A 24,238-nucleotide genomic window follows, 5' to 3' on the forward strand; every position below is an offset into this window, starting at 1 on the left:
TTTAGGTTGTACTCATGTGCTCTCTCCAGGAGCTTCCTCAGTCTCTGATCATGTTCCTCAATTGTGTCACCCCATATCAGCAAATCATCAGTGATGTTGACCACCCTGTCCAACCTTCAATCATTTGTGCCACGGATCTCTGAAATGCCTCTGATGCAGAAGAAATCCCAAAGGGTAGACGTAGGAAATGATATCTCCATATGGGCATAATTTGGAACTTTCTTCATCCAGCTTGATCTGCCAGAAACCTTGATTTGCATCTAATACTGAAAAGTATTTCGCATTAGGCATCCGGGAGACAACCTCTTCAACCGTGAGCAGCAGATAGTGCTCTCTTTTGATGGCTTGGTTGAGATCTTGTGGATCCATGCAAATCCTCGTCTTTTTTTCTGTGACCACTGTCACCATGCTATTCACCCAGTCGGTTGGTTCTATTTGTCTTGTTATGACTCCCATCTGTTCCATTCTGTGTAGCTCCTCCACTAGTTGATCCCTGAGAGCTACTGGAATCTTTCTCGGGGCATGCACGACTGGTGCAATAGTTGGATCAATCCGGATATGGTGTTTCCCTTGTAAACATCCCAATCCAGAAAGCAAGTCATCAAAGTCTTTGAGAATGTCATTTTCTTTTTCAACACCATAGATTCGCTTCATCAGGCCTAGCTTTGTGCATGTTGCTTTGCCCAGTATTGCTGGAACATGTTGCTGTACTATTTCAAACTTAATCTTGTATTTTTGACCTTTGTACACACAGGTGAGTGCTTTTTTCCCCAGTGGCGCCGTCTTGTGGCCGAAATATGCAACAAGCTTGCAGGTGGATTTTCTCAGTCTTCCTCTGATGCCCAGTGAGTTGAATGTTTCTGCTGACATTACACTGCACTTTGTCCTAGTGTCAAGATTAAATGTCACATTCCTCCTGTTTATTATCAGATCTCGAGTCCAATCATCTTCATCCTCCATCTCTACATTGTCAATATTCTTGATGCATACCTCCTGTTCCACTTCAAATGTGCCAATGAACATATCACTGTTGCCCTCACTCTCTTCCACAGCATGCATTTTCCCTGCGTGCTCCTTCGACTTGCACATCTTTGCAAAGTGATTTCTTTTCTAGCATAACTTGCATGTCTGACCAAAGGCTGGATATTTTCTGTATCCACGTTTATAACCACGTCTGCTGCAGTTAACTTCATTTTGATCATCCTGTGGAGCTGGCTTTGTCCTACTCTTGTCAGTTTTCAGTTTTTATTTTGTGCACTTCAATCTCTTCATTGAGCACTTTAACCTGACTTGACGTGATCTCGCTGGTATGGCAAACATCAATTGCCTTTTCTAATGTAAGATCTGCCTCTCTCAATAGCCTGCCTCTCACTTGATCATCTCGTATGCCACATACAATCCTGCCACGTATTAAAGAATCATGCAGTTGTCCGAACTCACAGTCTTTTGCCTTGCTCTTCAAATCTGTTACATAGGCGTCTATGGTCTCTATTGGTCCTTGAGCCCTCGTGAAATACCGGTGTCAGATGTATGGTAGGTTTTTTCTCTGTTCGCAGTAATCTTGAAACTTTTTCTTCAACACTTCAATTTTATCTTGCTCATCATCTTGGAAGACAAACATGTTGCAAACCTTTATTGCCTCTTCTCCCACCACATGCAAAAACGTAGCACATTGCACTTTCTCCGTCTTTTCAGCAAGGCCGCTAGTGGTGCAAAATAGCTCAAACTTCTGGATCCATATTTTCCAGTTCTCAGCAAGATTACCTTGTGGGTTAAACTTGACGGTGACTGTAATTTGACATCTTTTATGTGTCTTCTCTTCCTTTTTTCTCGTGATTTTTTTGACACCATGTAATATTGATGTGACTCGGACACCGCTGTAGATTGAACAACCACGTTTATTCACCAGACTTCCATTTATACTTTTCCCACGTCCTGATGTCATACGCAGTCTGACGCTACGAATACTCACACAATACATTACACATACACTGTAATTTCCTTTACTCCATTGAAATACTGCTATGTCAGAATTTACTTTCTCCCTATCAAGTTTCAAGTTGAACTCAATCATATGTGATCATTCTACTCCTAAGGGTTATTTTACTTTAAGCTCCTTAATCACTTCCGGGTCATTACATAACTGTGTAGCTGTTCTGTTAGTAGGCTCAATGACAAACTGCTCTAAAAAGCCATCTTCATAGGCATTCAACAAATTCGCGCTCTTGAGATCTATTACCAACCCAATTATCAACAGATTCCACCTTGAGTCATCCAAAAGTGAAGTACTTAAACATAGGAATGAAATTCAGATCTACATGTTGTATTCATTTGCTCAAATCTTCACTTAGAATTCAATCACTCAGTAAATTATAAAATGGGCTATTTTGAGAATTGGTTTCAAAATTCTCGGCTCTCCACTTTATTATAATTCTGGCTCTGTATCTATAGTTCAGTTTTAATAAAGAGAAGCCTGACCTTTTACTCACAGTAATGCACAAATTTAATTATTTCCTTCCCTTTCATTGCCATCCCCTCTACCCTATCATCCAACATTACAAAAATACTTGTAGAAATATGTTACTTATCACAGAACATTGTGGCCTGTTTGTCAGATTCAATTATAGTAGAAAATTCACTCACACCAGTTAAGACACAAGTCTTTTGTAGTGTAGACTCTCCCACATTGCCATTTGTTAACATACTTCCTATTTAATGTAGATTTATGAATTCTAGATCTGAATGAACTTTTTTTTCTAAAATGATTTATTAAGGCCATTGGTTCAACTTTGACTCCTCTTTAGTTTAATTGCTGATCATGGGAATAAAAGCCAGTCTTGCAAGACAGTTCAACCCCAGGGCTCCTACTGATTCAGCGATATTGGTGTGTTGCAATGATTTTATATGTTCATACGGGAAAATATGCGCTGTGTGTTTAATATCCAAACGTTACTTAAAATGTTATGATGCTATTGACTTACTTACATAACCATATAACAATTACAGCACGGAAACAGGCCATCTCGGCCCTTCTAGTCCGTGCCGAATGCTACACTCACCTAATCCCACTGACCTGCACTCAGCCCATAACCCTCCATTCCTTTCCTGTCTATATACTTATCCAATTTTTCTTTAAATGATAATATCAAACCTGCCTCTACCACTTCTACTGGAAGTTCGTTCAACACTCACTTCAAGCTCCCCGTCCTCCTCTGATAATTGACTTATCACTATATTCATGCGAGGAAAATATGCGCTGAGTGTTTAATATTAAATTCGTTAGATAAACCCCTTTAGAAACGAAACTGAGTGTATTAGCCACTTATCACCCATATTCCGGTCATGATTAACATCACCCCCCCCCCCACCCCGAACAGTATCGCCAAAAACGATTTGCAGGAAAATAATTGGCAGGCGCATGCGCAGGTCACACATGCGCACTGGTGCCCGCGCAAGGCTTCATGGTCATTGTAGTCTTTCCCGGGGTAAACACAACATATTTGACTGCTACTCTTGTCCGTTGGCAACCCTACTCCCCCAGCCCCCCGGGTCGGCCGGTTCGCAAGAATATTGTCAATATTAAACCGGTCCGCAGTGCAAAAAAGGTTGAGGACCCCTGGTCTAGACAAAAGTATCTGATGTTGAAAAACTTGAAACACCCCGTGAACCCAGATTGATTCACGGATGATATGTCCCAGCACATCCTAGAATGTATCTCAACATCTTTTGCATTGAATAGCATATGAGTGAAGGTTAGATTTCCATGGATATCACCTGGACCTCAAGTAAGGAACACATCCCTTCAGTTTTCCTGTTTTTTCAAAGATCTAAAATGAAATCCAGAACTTCCATCCAAAATCACAATTTATGCATAGAATTATAACCATTGCATAACGATGTTACCTGCTTTCATCTTGTTGAATACAGTCATGGGTGCTTGGAGAACTGAGTGTAACATTTGTTTATGAAGCTCCTTGGAGACGGTTACAAGGGTATGAACCAAAGGGAGTCCTCGAATCACACCAAGTGCAAGGAAGCTGTCTGAAAGTCCCACATAGATGTAGAATATGTAATAATAGCTCTCATTGGTAATAAATTTAGAAAATATAGAAAGGTTGGAGAGGCTGGTTGAGGTGTCATTAGTTGCTGATCCAGTATCTTCTTTTAACCTGAAATAATCAAACAAACACTATAAGAAAAATATCTGTTATTTTTTGCCTGACGGACGATCAGCAATTTTGTACATTAAGCTTGAAGTGGTGATAACTGACACTCCTTTTGTTGTGACGAGAGGCCTATGCGAAGACTGTACCCAAATCTTGGCACCAAAACATGACCACCAAGCAGCAGAGTGGGCCTAAATCTTTAAATGAGCTGCACTGGGTATCCGAGAATTGGAGCGTTTAAACCCCAGAGACTGGCACAGACAAGTCCATATCATAACGAGTGTTATATTGGTTGATTCAGTGTAAATCTAACCACCACTAAGTATGACAAGTGGGCAAGAAGGGTTGTTATTAATGCATGTTTAGTTAGAACTAAAATCAGGCTGTGAAGCGATGTGAAAAGGCTTGACAATTCTGAATTTCTTGATCATTCCTAAATAAACCTTCATTATTCAACATCATGAACAGGTTTCAACTTTGACCCTTCGGGAAAAATATTAAAGTTACAAAGTGTGCGCTCATACAGAAATGAACTTAAATACAAGCTTTGATATTTCACACTTTAGCATTGGAAGGGAAATTATATAAAATATCTTTTAATAGATATTTTAATGTCAAGGTGGCAAATCACTATTATCAATCCGGCAAAATTAGAATTATGCAGCATTTCTCTGAGGATTGTTATATGAGTTTTACAGGGGCATTATATTTTATCATTTTTAATGCATGCATTACTAAATGACAATAAAAGAGGACTGCATGTCTTCATAATCTATCTATATTAACAAGTGTGCTACCTTTTCAATATTGACCTACTGTAAATCTCCATGCTTAGCTAAATTAACGTTTCTCAGTGTGGATAACCATGTCTCATTGGGAGTCTAGTCTTAAATGAATATGAAATTTGAATGATGGTGGGGAGGCTATTCCTTCTGATGGAGCTGGTTGAGACTACAGCCCTCTGCAGCTTTTTCAGTCCTGTGCATTGGAGCCTCCATAGCAGACAGTGATGCAGCCAGCCAGAATGATACCCACAGCAAATCTGTAGAAATCTGCTACCATCTTTTTTGACATACAAAATCTCTTCGAACTCCCAAGAAAGTATAGTTGTTGGTGTGCCTTCTTCATGATTGCAGCTGGAGGGACGGGGTGGCATGGTGATGTAGTGGTTAGCACAATGCTCTACAGTATCAGCAACTCAGGTTCAAATCCCACTGCTGCCTGTAAGGAGGTTGTACGCTCTCCCCGTGACTGCGCGACTTTCCTCCAGATTCTCCCGCTTCCTTCCACGTTCCAAAGATGTACCGGTTGCCAGGTTAATTGGTCACTGTAAACTGTCTTGTGATTAGGCTGGGGTTAAATTGGGGGACTGCTGGGCGGCACGGCTTGAAGTGCCAGAAGGGCCTATTCCCTGCTGTATCTCAATAAAGCCCATAATGCTACAGATATCACACGTTGCAAGGATTGAACCTGCATCTCTAGAGCAGTTGAAACAAGAGCTTTACTAAATGTGCCACTGTACTCCCATTAGTGAGGGTATCTGATTTGGATATGATGGGCTGAATGGCCTCTTTCTCCATAATAAGCTTTCTTTTTTTTGGAAGCAAAGGACTGATGCCTCTCTTGGCCTTTCTTCCTGCATACACTCCACCCCATAACTGAAAATATTCCAGCCCAACCCCAGAAAGGATCAATTTGCTAAAAACTGAATGGCAAAAGCTCCAACATCTTACGCATTCCGTGTTGAAGATGTGTGCAGAGCGAACCTTATCTGTGATTAGGAGTGGTCCAGTTGATATTTAGAACAGAAAAGATCCAGAAACATTGAAATTCCCTGCAGAGGACAGGATTTAATTCTGCAGAGTGCCTACACCCACATTAGGGTTAGAAATCAAGTCCATTTTAACAGCCAATTTACACGTCTCCTTGATGGGATAAGTAGAATATCAGTGCATGTTTAACTGCAAACTTAATGCTTTGCACTTGTGATTTTGGGATCATGACCAGAGAAAAAAAAATGCAGCACAGTCCAACACACCATCTCTACAGTGTGAACAAATTAGCGAGCTTTTTGCCAGCTCTGCCACGTAAATCCGAGGACACTACTCAGCTAACTTTTATATTGTATATGAAAATATTTATTGATCATACAAATGATGGAATGTGGAAGGCAGCTTATCTTAATTAAAGTTGTAATTTTAAAAAATAATTTTTACTGTACCTAATAAAGTGGCCACTGAATATAGATGAACTGGCAATTTACATAGCTCAGGAAGACCCTGTGTGCAAATTAATGTACTCTATTAGAATCTCTGATACAGGATCACAACTAAACATTAATATTCTGATGGATCTGAAATATATCTCTTATAATTCTGCAGTGTACTTTTAACTCTTTATAAAAGATTGAAAACAAAATGACTGTTTTATGGGAAACAAATCACCAATAAGTGCAGTTCTTTGAGGGAATGGGACTCACTCTCAGGGTTTCACAATTGGCCATTATTCGGCATGCCAAGGGCTCGGCCTAAGAGCTTCGCTCGTCTTCAGATGTTTGAGTTTTCGTGGCTCTGGAGACAGGGGAATCGGAGGTCGGTGTCCAGGCAGGAGATTGGTGTGTCATGGGAGATGGAAAATCTAAGGCTGTGTGCCCAGAGACCCGAGATCTTTGGGCACAGAGCTCAGAAAAAGCAATACAACGGACTTTTAACATCATAAACCAGCGAGTTGCTTGTTATGTCTCCCCTCTTGCTGTGAAACAGAGACACCTCTTTCTCCCTTATTAGGGAGAGAGAGAGAGAGAGCCTGTGGTATTTCGAATACCGTACCGGGTGAACAAGTAGTCTTTAGAGTACTGCAAGTCTGTGTCTTTGCTGTTGCTTTGCTCACGCTTGAGTGCTCCGTGGCAGGTGCCAATGCTTTTTTTTGCCAGTGGTGGGAGTGGGGGATCATTGCTTTCTGCTGCTTATGCGGGGGAGGGGAAGAGCGGGGGGGGGACATTGGGGTTCTAACATTTAACTGTCATTCATTCTTTGGGGGCACCCCTCAGTCTTTCATGAACGATTGCGAAGAAAAAGCATTTCAGGATGTATATTGTATACATTTCTCTGACATTAAGTGTACCTTTGAAACCTTTGGTAAGTAACTGGTTGATTCTGCAGAAAGAATATCATCAAACAACAAATCAGGGGGCAAGTTAAGGCCATTCTACAGGACATACTTCTGAGATGTTGCAGCAAAACATTTACATGTACCTATGTTCCGGAACCATTTGAAAGTTAAACCCAATAATTGCCGCAGAACACATTGTTCCTGTGCTTTCACTCATGAGAGAAACTCTCATAATTCATTCACAGCTTGTGAGGTCTGGGAACACACAGTCAGTGCGCCGATTGTTTAAGCACAAATTTGATGTGAATGGAATTGTTTCTGAGATTATAAAGGGGGACATTTTAACATAAGTATTAATGTTCATAATAAAAAGATTACTTGCTGGATTGCACTAAGTTTACAAGCATAGCGCCAAAAGACAAACCACTGGAATGAAATGTACAAACTGGTACTGCAGCCCTGAATAAGAATACTTATATTAATTAACTCGGTACAAGTTTATTTATGCAGACATGGTCAAGAGGTTCAGTTATTGTTCAGGCTAAACATCAGAATGGTAAAGAAATGCGATCTAAGTGACTTTGATTGTGGCATGATTGTTGGCGTCAGATGTGGTGGTCTAATTATCTCAGAAGCTGCTGATCTCCTGGAAATTTCACACACAAATGTCTCTACAGTTTACAGAGAAAGGCGTGAAAAATAAAAATACACCAGTGTGCAGCAGTTCTGTTGGCGATACTGTCTTCATAATAAGAGAGGTCAGGGGAGAATGATTCAAGGTGGCAGGAAGGCGACAGTAACTCAAGTAACCATACATGATAACAGTGGTGTGCAGGAGCGCATCTTTGAATGCACAAAATGATTAACCTTGAAGTGTATGTCGACACCAGCGGAAGACCACAAGCATACACTCAGTGGCCACCTTATTGGGAACAGGATGTACTTAATAATGTGTAGGTTAGAAATAGCTTATAGTTTTTCATTTCAGTCTGTCTGGTGGACATTGTTAATAACAATTGCCCACTTGAGGAGAGAAAGACTCAATGTAATGAAATAAAGCACAAATTTATCATTTACTCTTTCAGTGCCAATCAGAATGCATTATTTTTCATGCATAATGTTAATGAAAAATAAATCTATAGCAGCAATCAGGAATACTACGATTTCAAAAGGGACAGTGTGGAAAGAGGAATACAGGAGAAGACAGAACACAATGACCGATTCAAATGAAGTCAAAACTGGAGCCGAAATGGCGACTATTGTAAATGTTATTATCTATTGCAAATAGAGACTATTGCAAATGAGGTTGAAATATTTATTGCAGAAGAGCGATTTAAGACAGGGAGCATGCATATTGACTGGAACAAAAATCAGGTGTGATTTATTCCCACTGAACTTGGGAGTGTAACACTGCACTAAACCATTTCAAAATAGAAGGTTTAAAGAAATCAGCAATGTGTAAATTCAGAATTTACGAACATCAGGGAAAATTGCTGTCAAGGAAAGTTCATAGGTGTTAACTCTTTCAAGATAGGAGGGAATCACTGAACGCACTTTGAAAGAAATGATTCATTTATTCTGGTCAAGTTTCTACTTCAGATAAGACGTTTGCATTAATGATTACAAGTGGCTCAAGTAAAATATTAAAAATTAGTCTGTGAAAGCACTTTCTAACAGTGCTCGCTATTGTATAAACAAATCAGCCAAACAAAGTACCTGCTATGCTGACTTTTTCGATGTGCCCTCGACCTATATTGTGTCTGACTCATGTCCTGATGACATCAGCCACCAGAGCCGAGATAATAATCCACAAATTGCAAACCACATTTCTACTCACCCGTTGATTATCCAAAGTCCAACCAAGGAGGCAGCCACCTTCAGAGAAACAATGAAGATAATAACAAAAATCACAGCACACCTTATCACAGATTTCTGATTATGTGAAAATAAACTGCTTATGCTCAAGTTGAATACAAATTTTTATCTGGCATTTATAATTATTAGTAAAGCCATACCCTGCAGGAAATGGGGGCAACTCTTTTTCCCTTAGTAAGGAGAGAGAGAGCCTGTGGTATGTCAGATACCGGGTAAACGAGTAGTCTTTGGGATACTGCAAGTCTGTGTCTTTATTGATGCTTTGCTGCACGCTTGAGTGCTCAGTGGGGGGCGCCGATGATTTTTGCTGATGGGGAAGGGGCGTGTCGTTGCTTTGCTGCTGCTTATGCGTGGAAGGGGGGAAGTTAGCGGGGGGCTTTGGGCTTCTAACATTGACCTGTCATTCATTCTTTGAGGCACTCCTCTGCTTTCATGGGTTGTTTGCAAAGAAAAAGAATTTTAGGATGTATATTGTATACATTTCTCTGACATTAAATGTACCTACTGAACTGGAAAAGTAGAATTTACCTGTACACTTTACTTAAGAATATCAGTAACTTTGCTGACAACGGGGTTTATATTGATCTTTGTTACAACTGTATTTCTGGCTCAAAACATGTTTAATCTCCTAATTTGTTGGTTATTGTGCTAAATCCATGAGACCTATATTTCAGGCATCTTGGATCTGTGATTTAAAATAGCCAGAAGGCTTCTTCCATCTCTAATTTTGGGGATTCATGCCTATTGGAGACCTTCTTATTGCAGTAGTTGGAGAAGACCTGGTCCTTTCAGGATTCTTCAGGTTATGGACACTCCTGATTTAGTAACCCCCATCCTCTTCAATAAGGCTTAAAAACAGAAATTGTTCAAATTCTCACCCTAAGTAACATTTTCAGGAGAAGTCTCACTGCTAACAAATTGGGCTTGAAGTATCATGTTTTAGAAATAGTTAACTTGAGATTGACCATATCTGATTATCTTTAAACAATTATTTTCAAACTGAACTGCTTCCTCATGGCTAACAACAGATCAGCTTGAGATTTAATCACGGACCAAGAACACACTTGTATGAGTTCACTGTTGAATTTTGCTCCTAGGGCATAATGTTTGGCATTATGTTGTTAGCCACAAAGCAGCAAAAGCACAAACCATTAAAACGTTCTTAAGTGCCATTCCTCCTAGAACATCATTGAGCAAACCAAGTGAATGCAAAAATTCTCACAGCGTTGTCACTTCTGCTTTGTAAAGGCTGAAATCTAGTCATATCAATATCTTGTACCTATAAATGCTTGGACTGGCTCACTGGTTCATCCTGTCATGTATTCAGCAGTGACTATACCCAAGAAGACTGTGGAGTCTCAGTTGCTGGGGATATTTAATGATAGCAAAATAGGGTTAGTGCAGGAATGTATTAGCACAGCCATGATCTGAATGAATGCCAGGGCACGCATGAGGTTAAAAATAGACTAGTCCTGCATCTATTTTGCGTGTTCTTTTTTGTATTACAAACTTATAATTGAACAAGTTGCATCAGGCATGGCATGGTCGTGTAATGGTTAGTAATACCCAATTTCAGTGCCAGTGATCCAGGTTCGATTCTGCCTCTGTCTGCAAGGAGATTGTACATTCTCCCTGTCACTGTAGGTTTCCTCCAGATACCCTGGTTTCCTCCCACATTCCAAAAACATACCGATTAGTGTGTAATATGTGTGACACGGACTCATTGGGCTGTATCTCTAAATATAACAAAAATTTATACAAAACCCTTCACTATCCAAGATATAAATCTCCTGCAAGATCTTACTTTTGATTCTAATTTGACAGCATTGATACTTCATGGCTGAAGAAAGCAATATTTTCCCTTACCGAGTTTGAAATGCGTTCATATTTCACTGAATCTACAAAATTTAAATGATGCAGCTCCAAGAAAAGTAAATTCTTGGACAGGTGCACAGTATGTTAAGGCTACTGCCACTCTGCTTATTATCTTACCTCTGCTGAAAAGATAACAAGGCAAAGGACGAGTGCAGCAACCAAGCTGCGATTTAGTGTAACGTATCTGAAGTAAGTGCTCCATGTTGTGGTAACATTACGGGTATCCTCTTCATCGCCAAAGCATTCCTAAAGGAAAACAGTGAGATACTCTGGACATTCAGTCTGTCTGTAACATGGTTCCTTATCAAAGGACTTCTGAAAATCTAGATCTTTTCCACCTGCTGCATTGCAATTGTAAATACTCACTGCTATCATGTCACAACGTTCAGGAAGGTTGGTTAAAGATAAAGGAGTCAGTTGCAAACGAAAGAATTTTGAAGTGGATATTCAAGACATAGAAGAGTACAGTATAGGAAAAGGGCCTTTGGCCACCAGGCCTGTGTCGACCAGGATGTCAACTTATACTAATTCCATCTGCTGAACATGGTCTGTAATCCCTCCACTCTCTGACTGTTAATGCATCTTAAATGTTGCTTTCATACCTGCTTCTACCACTTCCCCTGGCAGCGCATTCCAGGTATGTACCACCCTCTGGTAGAAACTTGTAAAGATTCCCCCCACCCCAACCTCCCCAGCATAAATCTATGTCCTCTCATGTTTGACATTTCCAGCTTGGGAGAAAGAATCATGCCATCTACCCTATTTATGTCTTTCTTAATTAATATACTTCTATCAGGTTACCCCTCAGCTTCCTGCACTGGAATACATTGTCTAAGAGATGATGGAGGCATTTACTATCACAATATTTAAGAAGTATCTAGGCAAGCACTTAAATTACCAAAACAATGTAGGCTACGTTCCAATTGCTGGTAGCTGCGATTAATACAAATGATGATTAGCAAGCACATGGTGGGCTATTTCTGTGCTGCATCAAGTTCAAACTCAAGTTTAGTTGTCATTCAACCACACATGAATTCCTATGAATACAGCCAAGACAGCGTTACTCCAGGGCCAAGGAGCAAATACTGTACCAATGGTCATACACAACACAACACACATATAGCACATATAAGATAGTAGTAAAATATAGTCACACAAAAAAAAAATCCAAATCCCTGAGTCCATGAACATTGCAGCAGTCTGCAGTCAAATACAATACAGTTTGTCTTCTGCCGAGTTAAAATGGCGTGGGGGGGGCGCGGGGGGGGGAGCAGTACTGATTCCAGTATAGATGCGGAGCGCTTGACTCTGACGTCTCCCCCTGGGTGGCTGCAAACAGGCAACACTGCAGCTTAAGGCCTAATCCTCGCTATGACCGAGGCCACGCAACTCCCCCACTGTTGGCCAATGAACCAATTAATCGACTTGCAACATTTCGCACTCTGTAAAGATCCATCAATGCACATTTTGTCAGGACAAATTGCAGGTATTTCTTTTTAACTCAGCTGATTTTTTCATGTTAACTCTATCCATTTGTCTTAATTTTGCTCAGAAATAAAGCAAATAAATGGAGTTAAGGGAAATATTGGTCATGATCTGAACACATGACAAAATAAACTTGGGGAACTAAATGACCTCCTGTTGTTCCTATGTCTGTTTAGATACTGGATGATGAGCACTGGTGTTCCTCGGTTAAAGTTTCATACCTTTTACAACAGAATAGGAAGAAGAAACAAGGATGAAAATCCTGAGAAAATCAGGGCAATTTGTTATTTTTATTTAATCGCAGGTGCGAGCACTGCTGAGTAGACATTACTTGTTGCCCAGCCCCTTATTGTCCCTTGAACAAACTGGCTTGCTACCCTGTAAAGAATCAAATCATACTGGTATGGTTCACATAGGTACCACACCTATCGACAAGCCGTTTTCTCCACAGGATATAAGTGGATAAACTGGATTTTGATCACCATGTTATAATTACAGCCCAAAGATTTTTTACTCAGATTTGATATGATTTCAAGTGAATATAAATATATGTACATTTCTAATATTCTCCAGCACATGTGCACTCAAATTAACAGAAATTGGGCTTCTGGTGCCAAAGACATTCAAAGACCACAGAGAGTTACTCTAAGGAACCTGATTAAGCAGGCAAGATCCGTTTGAGTTAAAGTAGTTCGACATCCACTAACTACAAAGGATTTGCTACAAATCTCCAAATAGAACATAGAACACAGAAATCTGCAGCACATTACAGGCCCTTCGGCCCACAATGTTGTGCCGACCACATAACCCACTCTAGAAGCTGCCTAGAATTTCCCTGCCGTATAGTCCTCTATTTTTCGAAGCTCCATGTCCCTATCTAAGAGTCCCTTAAAAGAAATGTAAGACTAACATATAGCTACTGTATGTTAGTTTTACATTTCTTTTAAGAGACTCTTAGATAGGGACATGGACAGATATGTCTAATCAACTATTATTGGGGTATTTTATAGGGCATTTTATAATCCCTTTAAAATCTTGTGATATAGCTATGTATATATCATAAATGCAGGGAGATCGGTTAAGTCACAAAAATGTGTAGAATTGTCACTAGAATCTACTAATGTTACAATGGCAGAAAAATGAGTAAAGAATGTGACAGGGAGATCAATTGGAATTTCAAGGAAAAGATGCTACAATGAATGTGTATGAGGAAATCTGAAGTTAATACTTTTTGTGAAACCAACACAGTGAAGAGGAGTTACATTTACCATAACAATTTTCAGTTACAAGTACAGTTCTATTCCTGACGGTTTCAAAACACAGTAACTACTCAGCCTTAATGTTGCTTAAAAATATTCGGCGTATATTGGCTTTGTTTGAGGAATAAATTCAATCATCCAGAGAGAAAAAAACTATTTTAACTGATGATGTTCTATGGATAAATGATGTAAGCCTTCCTAATCTAATCTCTCTGGTACATGTGAGGAAACAGTTCAGTAAAATAACCCAACCTCTGTAAGTAACATCTATTCTCTTATTAGCTACATATGTTCAGATTGAAATTGTTGCAAAATATTTTCCTGATGTCTCCATCCCTGTCCAATTGCCAACTTTCCTGTTTGGATTTTTTAGGCAGACCTTACAGCTTGAACACTTGTTTTGCACAAAATATTATTTTTCCTGAACTATTCAACTTCTTCATTCAACTAATTAATTCTTCGTGAAATTAGTGACTAGAACCACTTTATTCAAAGGGGGGGGGGAGGTGGGCAGGAAGTAGAAGCCGAGAAACCTGTTAATTTAACATCTTCATAGAGAATAGTTTTGAATGTGTTCTTATGTCATGCAACACCTGCATTGCTGTGTTTTTTAATCATTTTGTTCACCTATTATGGTAAACATTGAATTATAACTTTGTGTTGGAGTTTTCAACATACCTTTAGATCTTCTTCATTTATTTCTTCACTAAATTCAAAAGGTCCATCTTCAGATGTACGTCTTGAGTAAATATCAACATCCGAAGAAGTAAAGTTGGTGTGAGAGGCTAAGGAGAGCTCGCGTACTGCACCACGGCGCAAGTGACTTTTACTCTGAGCTGCTGAAGAGTTAGTCATGAGAGCCAGAACAGACTGGCGACGATGAGAACGGAATGACATCTCACTTTTGAATAAATTACTGCGGGGCTGTGTAGGTTCCCCCAGTTCATTCTCAGGAATGAGGGAAAAACGTCTTTCCCCTGGCTCATTGTCGCCATCTTCCATCCCGTTTGTCTGTGGGTATGACAAAGCTGTTTGTACGAGGGAAAAATTCTTGTTTGAAGTTAGTGGATTGAGCTTAAGTGAGGATTTTCTTTTCTCAATAAATTCTGTTGGCGGTTGTTTAAATGATGCTTTCCGAGTTTCACTGAAGCCACCTACACCAGCTCCATCTCCTGAAGATATAGAACAGCGGCGAAGGGTTTCGGTCAGAATCGAGCTTCTTCTTTCAGCACTAAAGTTGTCGAAACCCTCTGAACCCAGCAGCTGTGAACTGAAGTCAGGCCTTTCACCCTGAAGCTCAGAGAAGGTTCCGCAGAAGTAGCAGTGGCCCTCATGCAGAAGTAGAATTTTATCTGCCTTCTTCAAGTGCTCCAGTTTTGAAGTCACCAAGATTCGAATTTTGTTTGCCATGAGTTTACAAAGACAGCTGTTAAAAAAAGCATAAATTGAAATCTCATCTCTTTCCTTCAGAACAATGAGACTTTGTTTGATTAAGGTGTGAAAGATTCATTATTATGGATTATACACAAATAATACATCCTCTGCATTAACATGTGTGGATGCACTTTGGTTTAAATATAAACAAACACGAGAGATTCTGCAGATGCTGGAAACCTTGAGCAAAACACACAAAGTGGTGGAGGAACTCAGCTGGTCAGGCTGCATCTAAAGAGGGGAATGAACAATTGACTCAGCTGGAAATGTTGACTGTTCATTCCCCTCCATAAATGCTGCCTGGCTTGCTGAGTTCCTCCAGCACTATGTTGATCCAAAATGAATGAATTGTGAGTCATTTGATGCAGAATGAAAATGAACATAAAAGATTAAACACTCAACTGGTGATTCTGTGAGTTGGGGAACACAATAGATTCAGACTCTCTGATTATATAATTCGCTTTGGATCAGCTTTATCTGACACATTATATAATGCACTTGATTCTGGGTAGCATCAGCAAGCGGGTGATCTGACTCACAGAAGTCAGATCTCATTAATATTACACCATGAAAGTGATACACTGATGAAGCATTATCAGAACCTGCATCTCAATTAAACTTTTTGTTTTATTTTTAATGGATTTAATGGAGCCATTAAATTATTTAAAAACTGGGTTCAATAGTGCAATCTTCTGAAAGATACCTTTCAAAAATGTTCTTCTCTGTTGTCACATCTAGGTGACTAAATGGTGAATCCAGTAGATATAGATCAGCATCTTTGTACAGTGCCCTATGGACAGATGGAAATAAAGTAAAACAGGTTAGTCAATAATGGGTCTGATCTTGCTGGCCCGCTGTGGTATTCAGAACCAATGACATTTAACAGTTTAAGCTGCAGTGAAGTCCAGAACATTATTAGATGCTCAAAACCTGGACTCATTGACAGAACAGAGCACCTGATGGATTCTCTGGTTTGGTTGCAGAGACTGGTTTAGCTGGAGTAGCCCAGCTTTGCAGCAAATTTACACACCAGGTGCAACAGTAACTTCTCACTCAACATCACTAAAACTAAAGAACTGATGGTTGGCTTCAGGAAGGGGAAGGAAGGCAAACATATGCTACTCTATAAGATGTTAGTTAGACCCCACTTGGAGTACTGTGTTCATTTCTGGTCACCTCACTACAGGAAGGATGTGGAAACTGCAGAGGAGATTTACAAGGATGTTACCTGAGTTGGAGAACATGCCTTATGAGAACAGGTTGAGCGAACTTGGCTTTTTCTCCGTGGAGCAACGGAAGATGAGAGGCAACCTGATAGAGGTGTATAAGGTGATGAGAGGCATTGATTGTGTGGATAGCCAGAGGCTTTTTCCCAGGACTGAAATAGCTAACACGAGGGGGCATAGCTTTCTGGTGTGTGGAACTAGGTACGAGGGGGGATGTTGGAGGCAAGTTTTTCGCACAGAGAGTGGTGGGTGCGTAGAACTCATTGCCAGTGACCGTGGTAGAGGTGGTTACAATAGGGTCTTTTAAGAGATTCTTAGATAGGTACATAGACCTTAGAAAAATAGAGGGCAATGCGGTAGGGAAATTCTAGGCAGCTTCTGGAGTAGGTTACATGGTCGGCACAACATTGTGAGCTGAAGGGCCTATAATGTGCTGTAGATTTTCTATGTTTCTATGTTGCTACATTGGTGAGTCAGTGGTGGAGACAGCCAGCAGCTTTAAATTCCTGGACAATAACATCAGGTTACCTGTCCTGGGCCCAGTACAGAGATGCAATCACAATGGAGGTGTGCAGCACCTTCACTTTCTTAAAAGATTAAGGAGGTTGAATTTAATTGTCTGCTTCAATTTTAACAGCTTTTAAATGTCTCTGAATGTCAGAAGTATTAAAATAATTCCAGATTCTCGCGACAAAAAACAAGGCAAACTGCAGGATTTCCCAACCTGGGGTCGAGGACCCCTTGCTTAATGCCCCGTGCTAGAGGAAGTCTGTGGTCTCAGAAGGACAGTTGACGTTTTCAGTCAAAACTTTGCGTCAGGATTACATTCACTCTTTTCACAACTGCTAAAGTTTTGTCCCCACGCCTTGCGGCATGTGTATCAGGTGTAGAGCCTCCACATTTTATCACCTGAGGTACAACCTCCAGGATGTTCACTGAGCTGGACCCCAGATGTGGAAACACTGTTTGTTGATTAAATTAATCATCTGCTGTAAGTACTGCCTAAAAGAATGATCATACCTGAGGTTCTCGGAAGTTACTTCCAACGCAAATACATAATTGTCCTTCAGTTTAATATCTTTCTCACAATCTTAAAATTGCAATGCAAACCTTGCCAAACAGATTCGTGCTCGTTGACCTCCACTGAGAGTAATCCCTCCATCTCCAAGGACAGTCTTATCCTTGTTAGGAAGCAGTTTGATATCCTGGGGGGAGAAAAGTAAACACAAGAGATTCTGAAGATGCTGGAAATCCAGAGTAATACACATAAAATGCTCGAGGAACACTGAGAGTCAGGCAGCATCTGCGGAAAGGAACAAACAGTCGACATTTTGGGTCCTGGTGAAGGGTCCTGGCCTGAAATGTCGGCTCTTTATTCCTTTCCATAGTTGTTGCCTGAATTGCTGAGTTTCTGCAGCATTTTGTGGGTGAAATGCTTTTGAAATCTTTGTTTTGCCATGGTAGTTGTTTTCTATTGTGCTCCAATCTATTGGTCATTACTGCTTTTAGCTGACTGAACTATCAATAATGGAGATCCCAGATTAATTTTGTAACATGAATCATTTGGCCCAAATGTGATGAGAGGTGCAATGTAAATAAATAAAGGACAGTAGAATATAACATTGAGATACAGCACAGAATAGGCCCTTCCAGTCCTTCAAGCCAAGTCACAGAGCAATCCCCTAATTTAATCAGAATCAGAATCAGGTTTATTATCACCGGCATGTGACATGAAATTTGCTAACTTAGCAGCAGCAGTTCAATTCAATACATAATCTAGCAGAGAAAAAAAAAATAAATAAAATTTTAATAAATAATAAACAAGTAAATCAATTACATTTATTAAATAGATCCAAAAATGTGCAAAAACAGAAATACTGTACATTTAAAAAAAGTGAGGTAATGTCCAAAGATTCAATGTCTATTTAGGAATCGGATGGCAGAGGGGAAGAAGCTGTTCATGAATTGCTGAGTGTGTGCCTTCAGGCTCCTGTACCTCCTACCTAATGACAACAGTGAGAAAAGGGCATGCCCTGGGTGCTGGAGGTCCTTAATAATGGACGCTGCCTTTCTGAGACACTGCTCCCTAAAGATGTCCTGAGTAGTTTGGAGGCTAGTGCCCAAGATGGAGCTGACTAGATTTACAACCTTCTGCAGCTTCTTTTGGTCCTGTGCAGTACCTCTTCCAAACCAGACAGTGATGCAGCCTGTCAGAATGCCCTCCACGGCACAACTATAGAAGTTTTTGAGTATATTTGTTGACATGCTTCAAACTCCTAATAAAGTATAGCCACTGTCTTGCCTTCTTTAAAACTACATCGATATGTTGGGACCAGGTTAGATCCTCAGAGATCTTAGCCTAATCACAGGAATATTTACAATGTCCAATTAACCTCCCAACCGGCACGTCTTTGGACTGTGTGAGAAAATTGGCGCACCCGGAGGAAACCAATGTGATCTGAGGAGAACTTACAAACTACGCTGAGGATTCCCTGCGTTTTGTGGTTGAAAACAGCTATGCCCTCTCAAGTAAGATTGCGCCCTCAATGGTCCATGCGATGGAATTTTGAGGATCTTAATGGCACTCTCTGTTAAACTCTACTTAGCTGGTTTTTTTTCCAGTCGAATCAGCCCAAACAAAACTCTTCACCTTCTTGCAAAAAGCACTTCATCTTGTTCCGCTGGTGACCTGCCAGGCTCCGATAAGGTTATCCGTGTAGCCAGAAAACAATATCTGTCCATTTGCAGACCAAGCCAAGCACGGATGCTCTGCTTTACTGCTGGTTCTAATTTCCTCCTGTCGTAATTCACCCGCTATGATTTTTCTTTCCAAATCCCAAATTTTAATGCTTGGGCCAACGGCAACACATAACCAATACTTATTAGGGTTCAAGTACAAGGCATTGATGGTGTCACCACTATCCAAGGTGTACTGATATTTTCCCTCACTTAGCTGTTTGGCTGTGACGGTAATTGTGCTTTCCAGCATGACCAGGAGCCCGCAGTGGAGAAAGGAGACGAGGGTCGAAGGGATAACTTGCTCCGTTTGGTTGAAGATGACTGAACCATGGAAAGCACAGTCTCAAGATGTGCACAGGCCCTGCTGCCCTTTCCCCTTCAGCCTACCCTGCAAGAGAGGGTTTTTTTTGGTCCATTTCCTGGATAAGGTGGAGGCACAGTTCTGTCCGGACTTCCCTTTCTGTCCATGCTCTCTGGGCGTGTATAGAATATAAGTGAATCATTTTCACAGGGGACGAATTTTAGGAGGATTGGTGTCACATCACCTTATATGTTATGACCTACAGTGAGCAATGGGAGAATATCAGACATGGTCTTTGCAAATTCATCAAATATCACTAGAACAAGCAAATGAATTTGGTGTCCTGCCCCAGGCTATCTACTTTATCGATCAATTAGCATGGGGGAGACCACGTCTGACACCACATTGCCAAAAATATTGGGGTGGCATGGTAGCATAGTGGTTAGTTTTACAATACCAGCGACCCGTGTTCAATTCCTACTGCCGCCTGTAAGATGTCTGTACATTCTCCCTGTGACCACGTGGGTTTCCTCCAGATGCTTCGCTTTCCTCCCATAGTCCAAAGACGTATTGTTTAGTAGGTTAATTGGTCATTGTAAATTGTACCATGATTCGGCCAGGGTTAAATCAGTGAGCTGCTTGGTGGCACAGCTCAAGGAGCCAGGAGGACCTACTCTGAGCTGTATCCCAATAAATAAAAATGACCCTCTACCCCAAGATCTGCCATAGGAAGGAATTGCCAGGCAGATGGAGAAAAAGGTATGAGGATGTGTACAAAATTTTATGCTTTGAAGACGTTCAACATTCCCTCTGCCCCCTGGGAATCCATGGCATGGCCCCTTAAACTAGAGAAGGAGAATACAAATTGGTGCTCGGAGTCTCGGCACTGTGCATTGGGCATACACAGAGGCCCATCTTCGGAAGCAGGAGGAGTGCACTCAGCACCCACTCCTTAGAGGGTTTCTGCCTCTTTTGTTGAAGAGTCTGTAATTTTCACATTGGCCTTACTAGTCCTGTCAGAACCCAGAAAATCAGAGTATGCACACTTGAATGGCCTAATTGCACATGATAATTGATTTAACACAATAAATCAATTAGAAAATGCATAAAAACATGTCAAATAGTTAATTTTATAGACTATAAATATTGACCTCTGTCTGACCCAACAGGAAATCTGTGTGAAAATCTAGATCTGAAAGCGGAGGTCAAATGAATAAAAAATAATATTTAATATTTAACTGCAGAACAGTGGTTAGCAGATATGAAATCAATATTTCTGATTCTTTTACAGCCATAGAGTCATAGCATAATGCAGCAAAGAAGCAAGCCCTTCAGCCCATCTAGTGCATGCAAAACCATTTAAATTGCCTACTCCCATTGAACTGCACCAGGACCATAGCCCTCCATACCCCTACCACCCATGTACCTATCCAGACTTCTCTTAAATGTTGAAATTGAGCTTGCGTGCACCACTTGTGCTGGCAGCTCACCCAGGGATCTACACCCCTTATCATTTTGCCTACATCTATCAAATATTCCCTCAATCTTCGAATTTCCAAAGAATAAAGTTCTAACCTATTCAATTCTCCTTATAACTCAAGTCCTACAGTCCTGGCTCCAGTCCAGTCCTTGTTAATTTTCTCTGTACTCTTTCAACCTTATTTACATCTTTTCAGTAGGTAGGTGACCAAAACTGCACACAGTACTTCAAATTAGGTCTCAACAACATCTTATACAAATGAAACATAACATCCCATCTCTTGTACTCAATACATTGATTTATGAAGGCCAAAGTGGCAAAAGCTTTCACTATGACCTTATTCACCTGTGATGTCACTTTCAACGAGTTATATATCTGTATTCCCAGATCCCTTTGTTCTACCACACTCCTTAATGCCCTATCATTCACTGTGTAAGACCTACCCTTGTTGGTCCTACAGAAGTGCAACACTTGGCACTTGTCTGTATTAAATTCCATCTGTCATTTTTCAGCCCCTTTTCCCAACTGTTCAATGATCCCACTGCAAGCTCTGATTGTCTTCCATGCTGTCTACTACATGCCCAATCTTGGTGTCATCTGCAAATTTGCTGATCCAGTTAACCACATTATCATTTAGATCATTGATACAGATGACAAACAACAACAGCCTCAGTACCAATCCCTGTGTCACCGGCCTCCAGTCAGAGAGTCAATCATCTAATATCTCTCCCTGGCTTCTTCCATAAAGCCAATGTCTGATCCAATTTACTACATCATCTTGAATGTTGAGTGAGTAAACCTTATTGACCAAACTCAAAAAACTCTGCAAGTTTGGATACTCATGACCTACCACACTAACTATCCCTAATTAGTCTATATCTATCCAAATACTAATACACCCAGTCCCTTGAAGTACCATCCAATAACTTTCCCGCTACTGATGTCAGGCTCACTGGCCTATAACTTCCTGGTTTATTTTTAGAGCCACTCTCAGACAGCGGAACAACATTACCTATCCTCCAATCCTCTGGTACCTCACCTGTCACTAAAGATGCTTTAAATAACTCTGCTGGGGACCCAGAAATTTCTGCCCTTGCCTCCCACAGGGTCCAAGGAAACACCTTGTTAGGCCCCGGGGAGTTATCCACTCTAATTTGCCTCAAGACAGCAAACACCTCCTCTTCTGTAATCTGTATAGGGTTCGTGATTTCACTGCTGCTTGCCTCACTTCTATAGACTGTTCATCTCACGAGTAAATACAGATGCAAAAAAAAAATCTGTTTAAGATCCCTTTCGGCTCCATGCATGGATTGCCATTCTGATTTTCCAGAGGATCAGTTTTGTCCTTGGCAATCTTTTTGCTCTTAACATATCTGTAGAATGAATCCCTCAGGATGCTCCTTCACCTTGTCTGCTGGGGAATCCTCATGCCTTCTTTTGCAAATCACTGTCTGATCCAGAATCTCCAGAGGAGAAGGCCCCGAGTCCCCGGCTTTGCTTGTTGCTCGGCGCCGGGGCAGGGTAAAAGTGCTGGGCAGAGGATGGTGCTCGGGAGGCTGTATCGGAGGGGCTGGTCGGAGGCTCGAAGTTTTCGGACAGACTCAGAGTCGGCTGTGGTCCGGTGCTTCCAATGCATCGGCAGTTGTTGGCGCCTGGAGGGTTATGGCAGGGAGAGTTTCTCCCTTTTGCCACCTGCTATCGGGACTATCGGGAGTCGACCGGAACTTTGAGACTTTTTTTTTACCATGCCCTTGGTCTGCTCTTTATCAAATTATGGTATTGCTTTGCACTGCTGTAACTATATATTATAATTATATGGTCTTGTCAGTGTTAGTCTTTGGTTTGTCCTTTTTTTTGTGATATCACTCACATTGTATCATTTCTTAATACATGCATTTCTAAATGACAATAAACGATGACTGGGTGTCTTCATAATCTAATCTAAAAAAAAATGCTTTGCTTTACAGGCCAGCATTTCTGTTTACATGAACTGATTGCTCTCCAAATTGCTTTATTGAGCCACCTTGATCTAGTTGCACAATAGATTAGATATAGAAACTTGTTTTTGTTCTGTATTAGATATTTATTGATTTAAATCTTAGCCTTTATAACCCAACCATAGGAAGATCTGAAGGGTACCATATCATTTAAAGATATTAGCTGTCTCTTCTTCAGATATAAATTAATTTTAACCATTCTGGTAATTCCATTGGTTTTTGTACACCCAAAGCTAGCAGATGCTCTACAGTGCGCATCAGAGTGAAAACCTAAGGACCTAACTTGGGCATCAAATAATTTTCAGAATTTTTGGCTACTGCCCTTGTGATTTTCTAAATGCCTCATTGTTTGACACTGTCAATAATTAAACAATCAAACATAAAAGTGCATTGTATGTCAGGAATACTTAAAAAAAAAGATGAACAACATGTGAAGCATATGATTAATTTGTGAATGAATTAGTTACAAATTGCAACAAAAGTAATTTCAGGAAGGATGGGTTGGGAGTTTTTGGACCTGAGCAAATGGAGAATACAAAGCAGATTTAGCTTCTCATTTTGGTGTAAGTCGTGTGTATAAGGGTAGAGTAACATAACGTCGGGTACCTACACAGACCAAATTTTCGTACTTGATTCTGCCTCATAAGAAGTGACTCCAATTCAAAACTGGATCGGGATATCAAATGTAATCAAAAGTTTCCAAGACATTTAAGGCTTTACAATTTAGCTTCTTTACTCAATTCAACTGATCGCTTGAAAGCAGCAGCTACATGTGATTCTCATTCTTATTGTAAGGAATATAATGTAATCTTTTGAGAAATCATAGTGATAGACCAAATCTTCAGCACAAGGCAGGAGGGCTGCAGCAATATTTTGTAGTTTATAGATCTATTTCTTTCAGCACAATGACTCCCCTTAGCACTAAATATTGACTGATAACTTACCCACGTGCATGGATTTGTTGCTCTCTCTGCAAAGTTAATCTACAAATTAACTTTGCCTCCAAATGCAAGCCTTTATTCATTTGACATGTAGTTGTACAGATACATGTTTAGTTTTATACAGAATATTCTTTTAATTTTGATAACTTGAAATACTAACGCAGTTTCTCTCTCCATGGATACTGCCTGACTTGTTGCCCAGTTGCAATAGTTCTTTTTTTTATTTCAGATATCCAGCGTCTTCTGGATGTAAGGATAAGAACACATGTCTAATAATGTCTTTACAGCAAGCACTGAAGTAGAAGCAGTATTTGTGATAAATTAACAAACTGTTAGCAGAAACTGCCCT

At 40.4% G+C, this 24,238-nt stretch overlaps 1 protein-coding gene across 1 annotated transcript in view; it reads right to left on the minus strand.

Moving 5' to 3' along the window:
• The window catches only part of cftr (CF transmembrane conductance regulator), a 152,430-nt gene that overhangs the window by 37,266 nt on the left and 90,926 nt on the right, over positions 1–24,238 (minus strand). The window contains exons 12-17 of the mRNA XM_063057835.1: positions 17,542–17,636; positions 15,909–15,995; positions 14,450–15,197; positions 11,145–11,273; positions 9,115–9,152; positions 3,904–4,169 (exon numbers count right to left, since the gene is read on the minus strand). Of these exons, the coding sequence (XP_062913905.1) occupies positions 3,904–4,169; positions 9,115–9,152; positions 11,145–11,273; positions 14,450–15,197; positions 15,909–15,995; positions 17,542–17,636 (1,363 nt within the window). The remainder of the gene's footprint in view (positions 1–3,903; positions 4,170–9,114; positions 9,153–11,144; positions 11,274–14,449; positions 15,198–15,908; positions 15,996–17,541; positions 17,637–24,238) is intronic.

The sequence above is a fragment of the Mobula hypostoma genome, chromosome 9 (assembly GCF_963921235.1).
Source record: "Mobula hypostoma chromosome 9, sMobHyp1.1, whole genome shotgun sequence".
NCBI lineage: Eukaryota > Metazoa > Chordata > Chondrichthyes > Myliobatiformes > Myliobatidae > Mobula > Mobula hypostoma.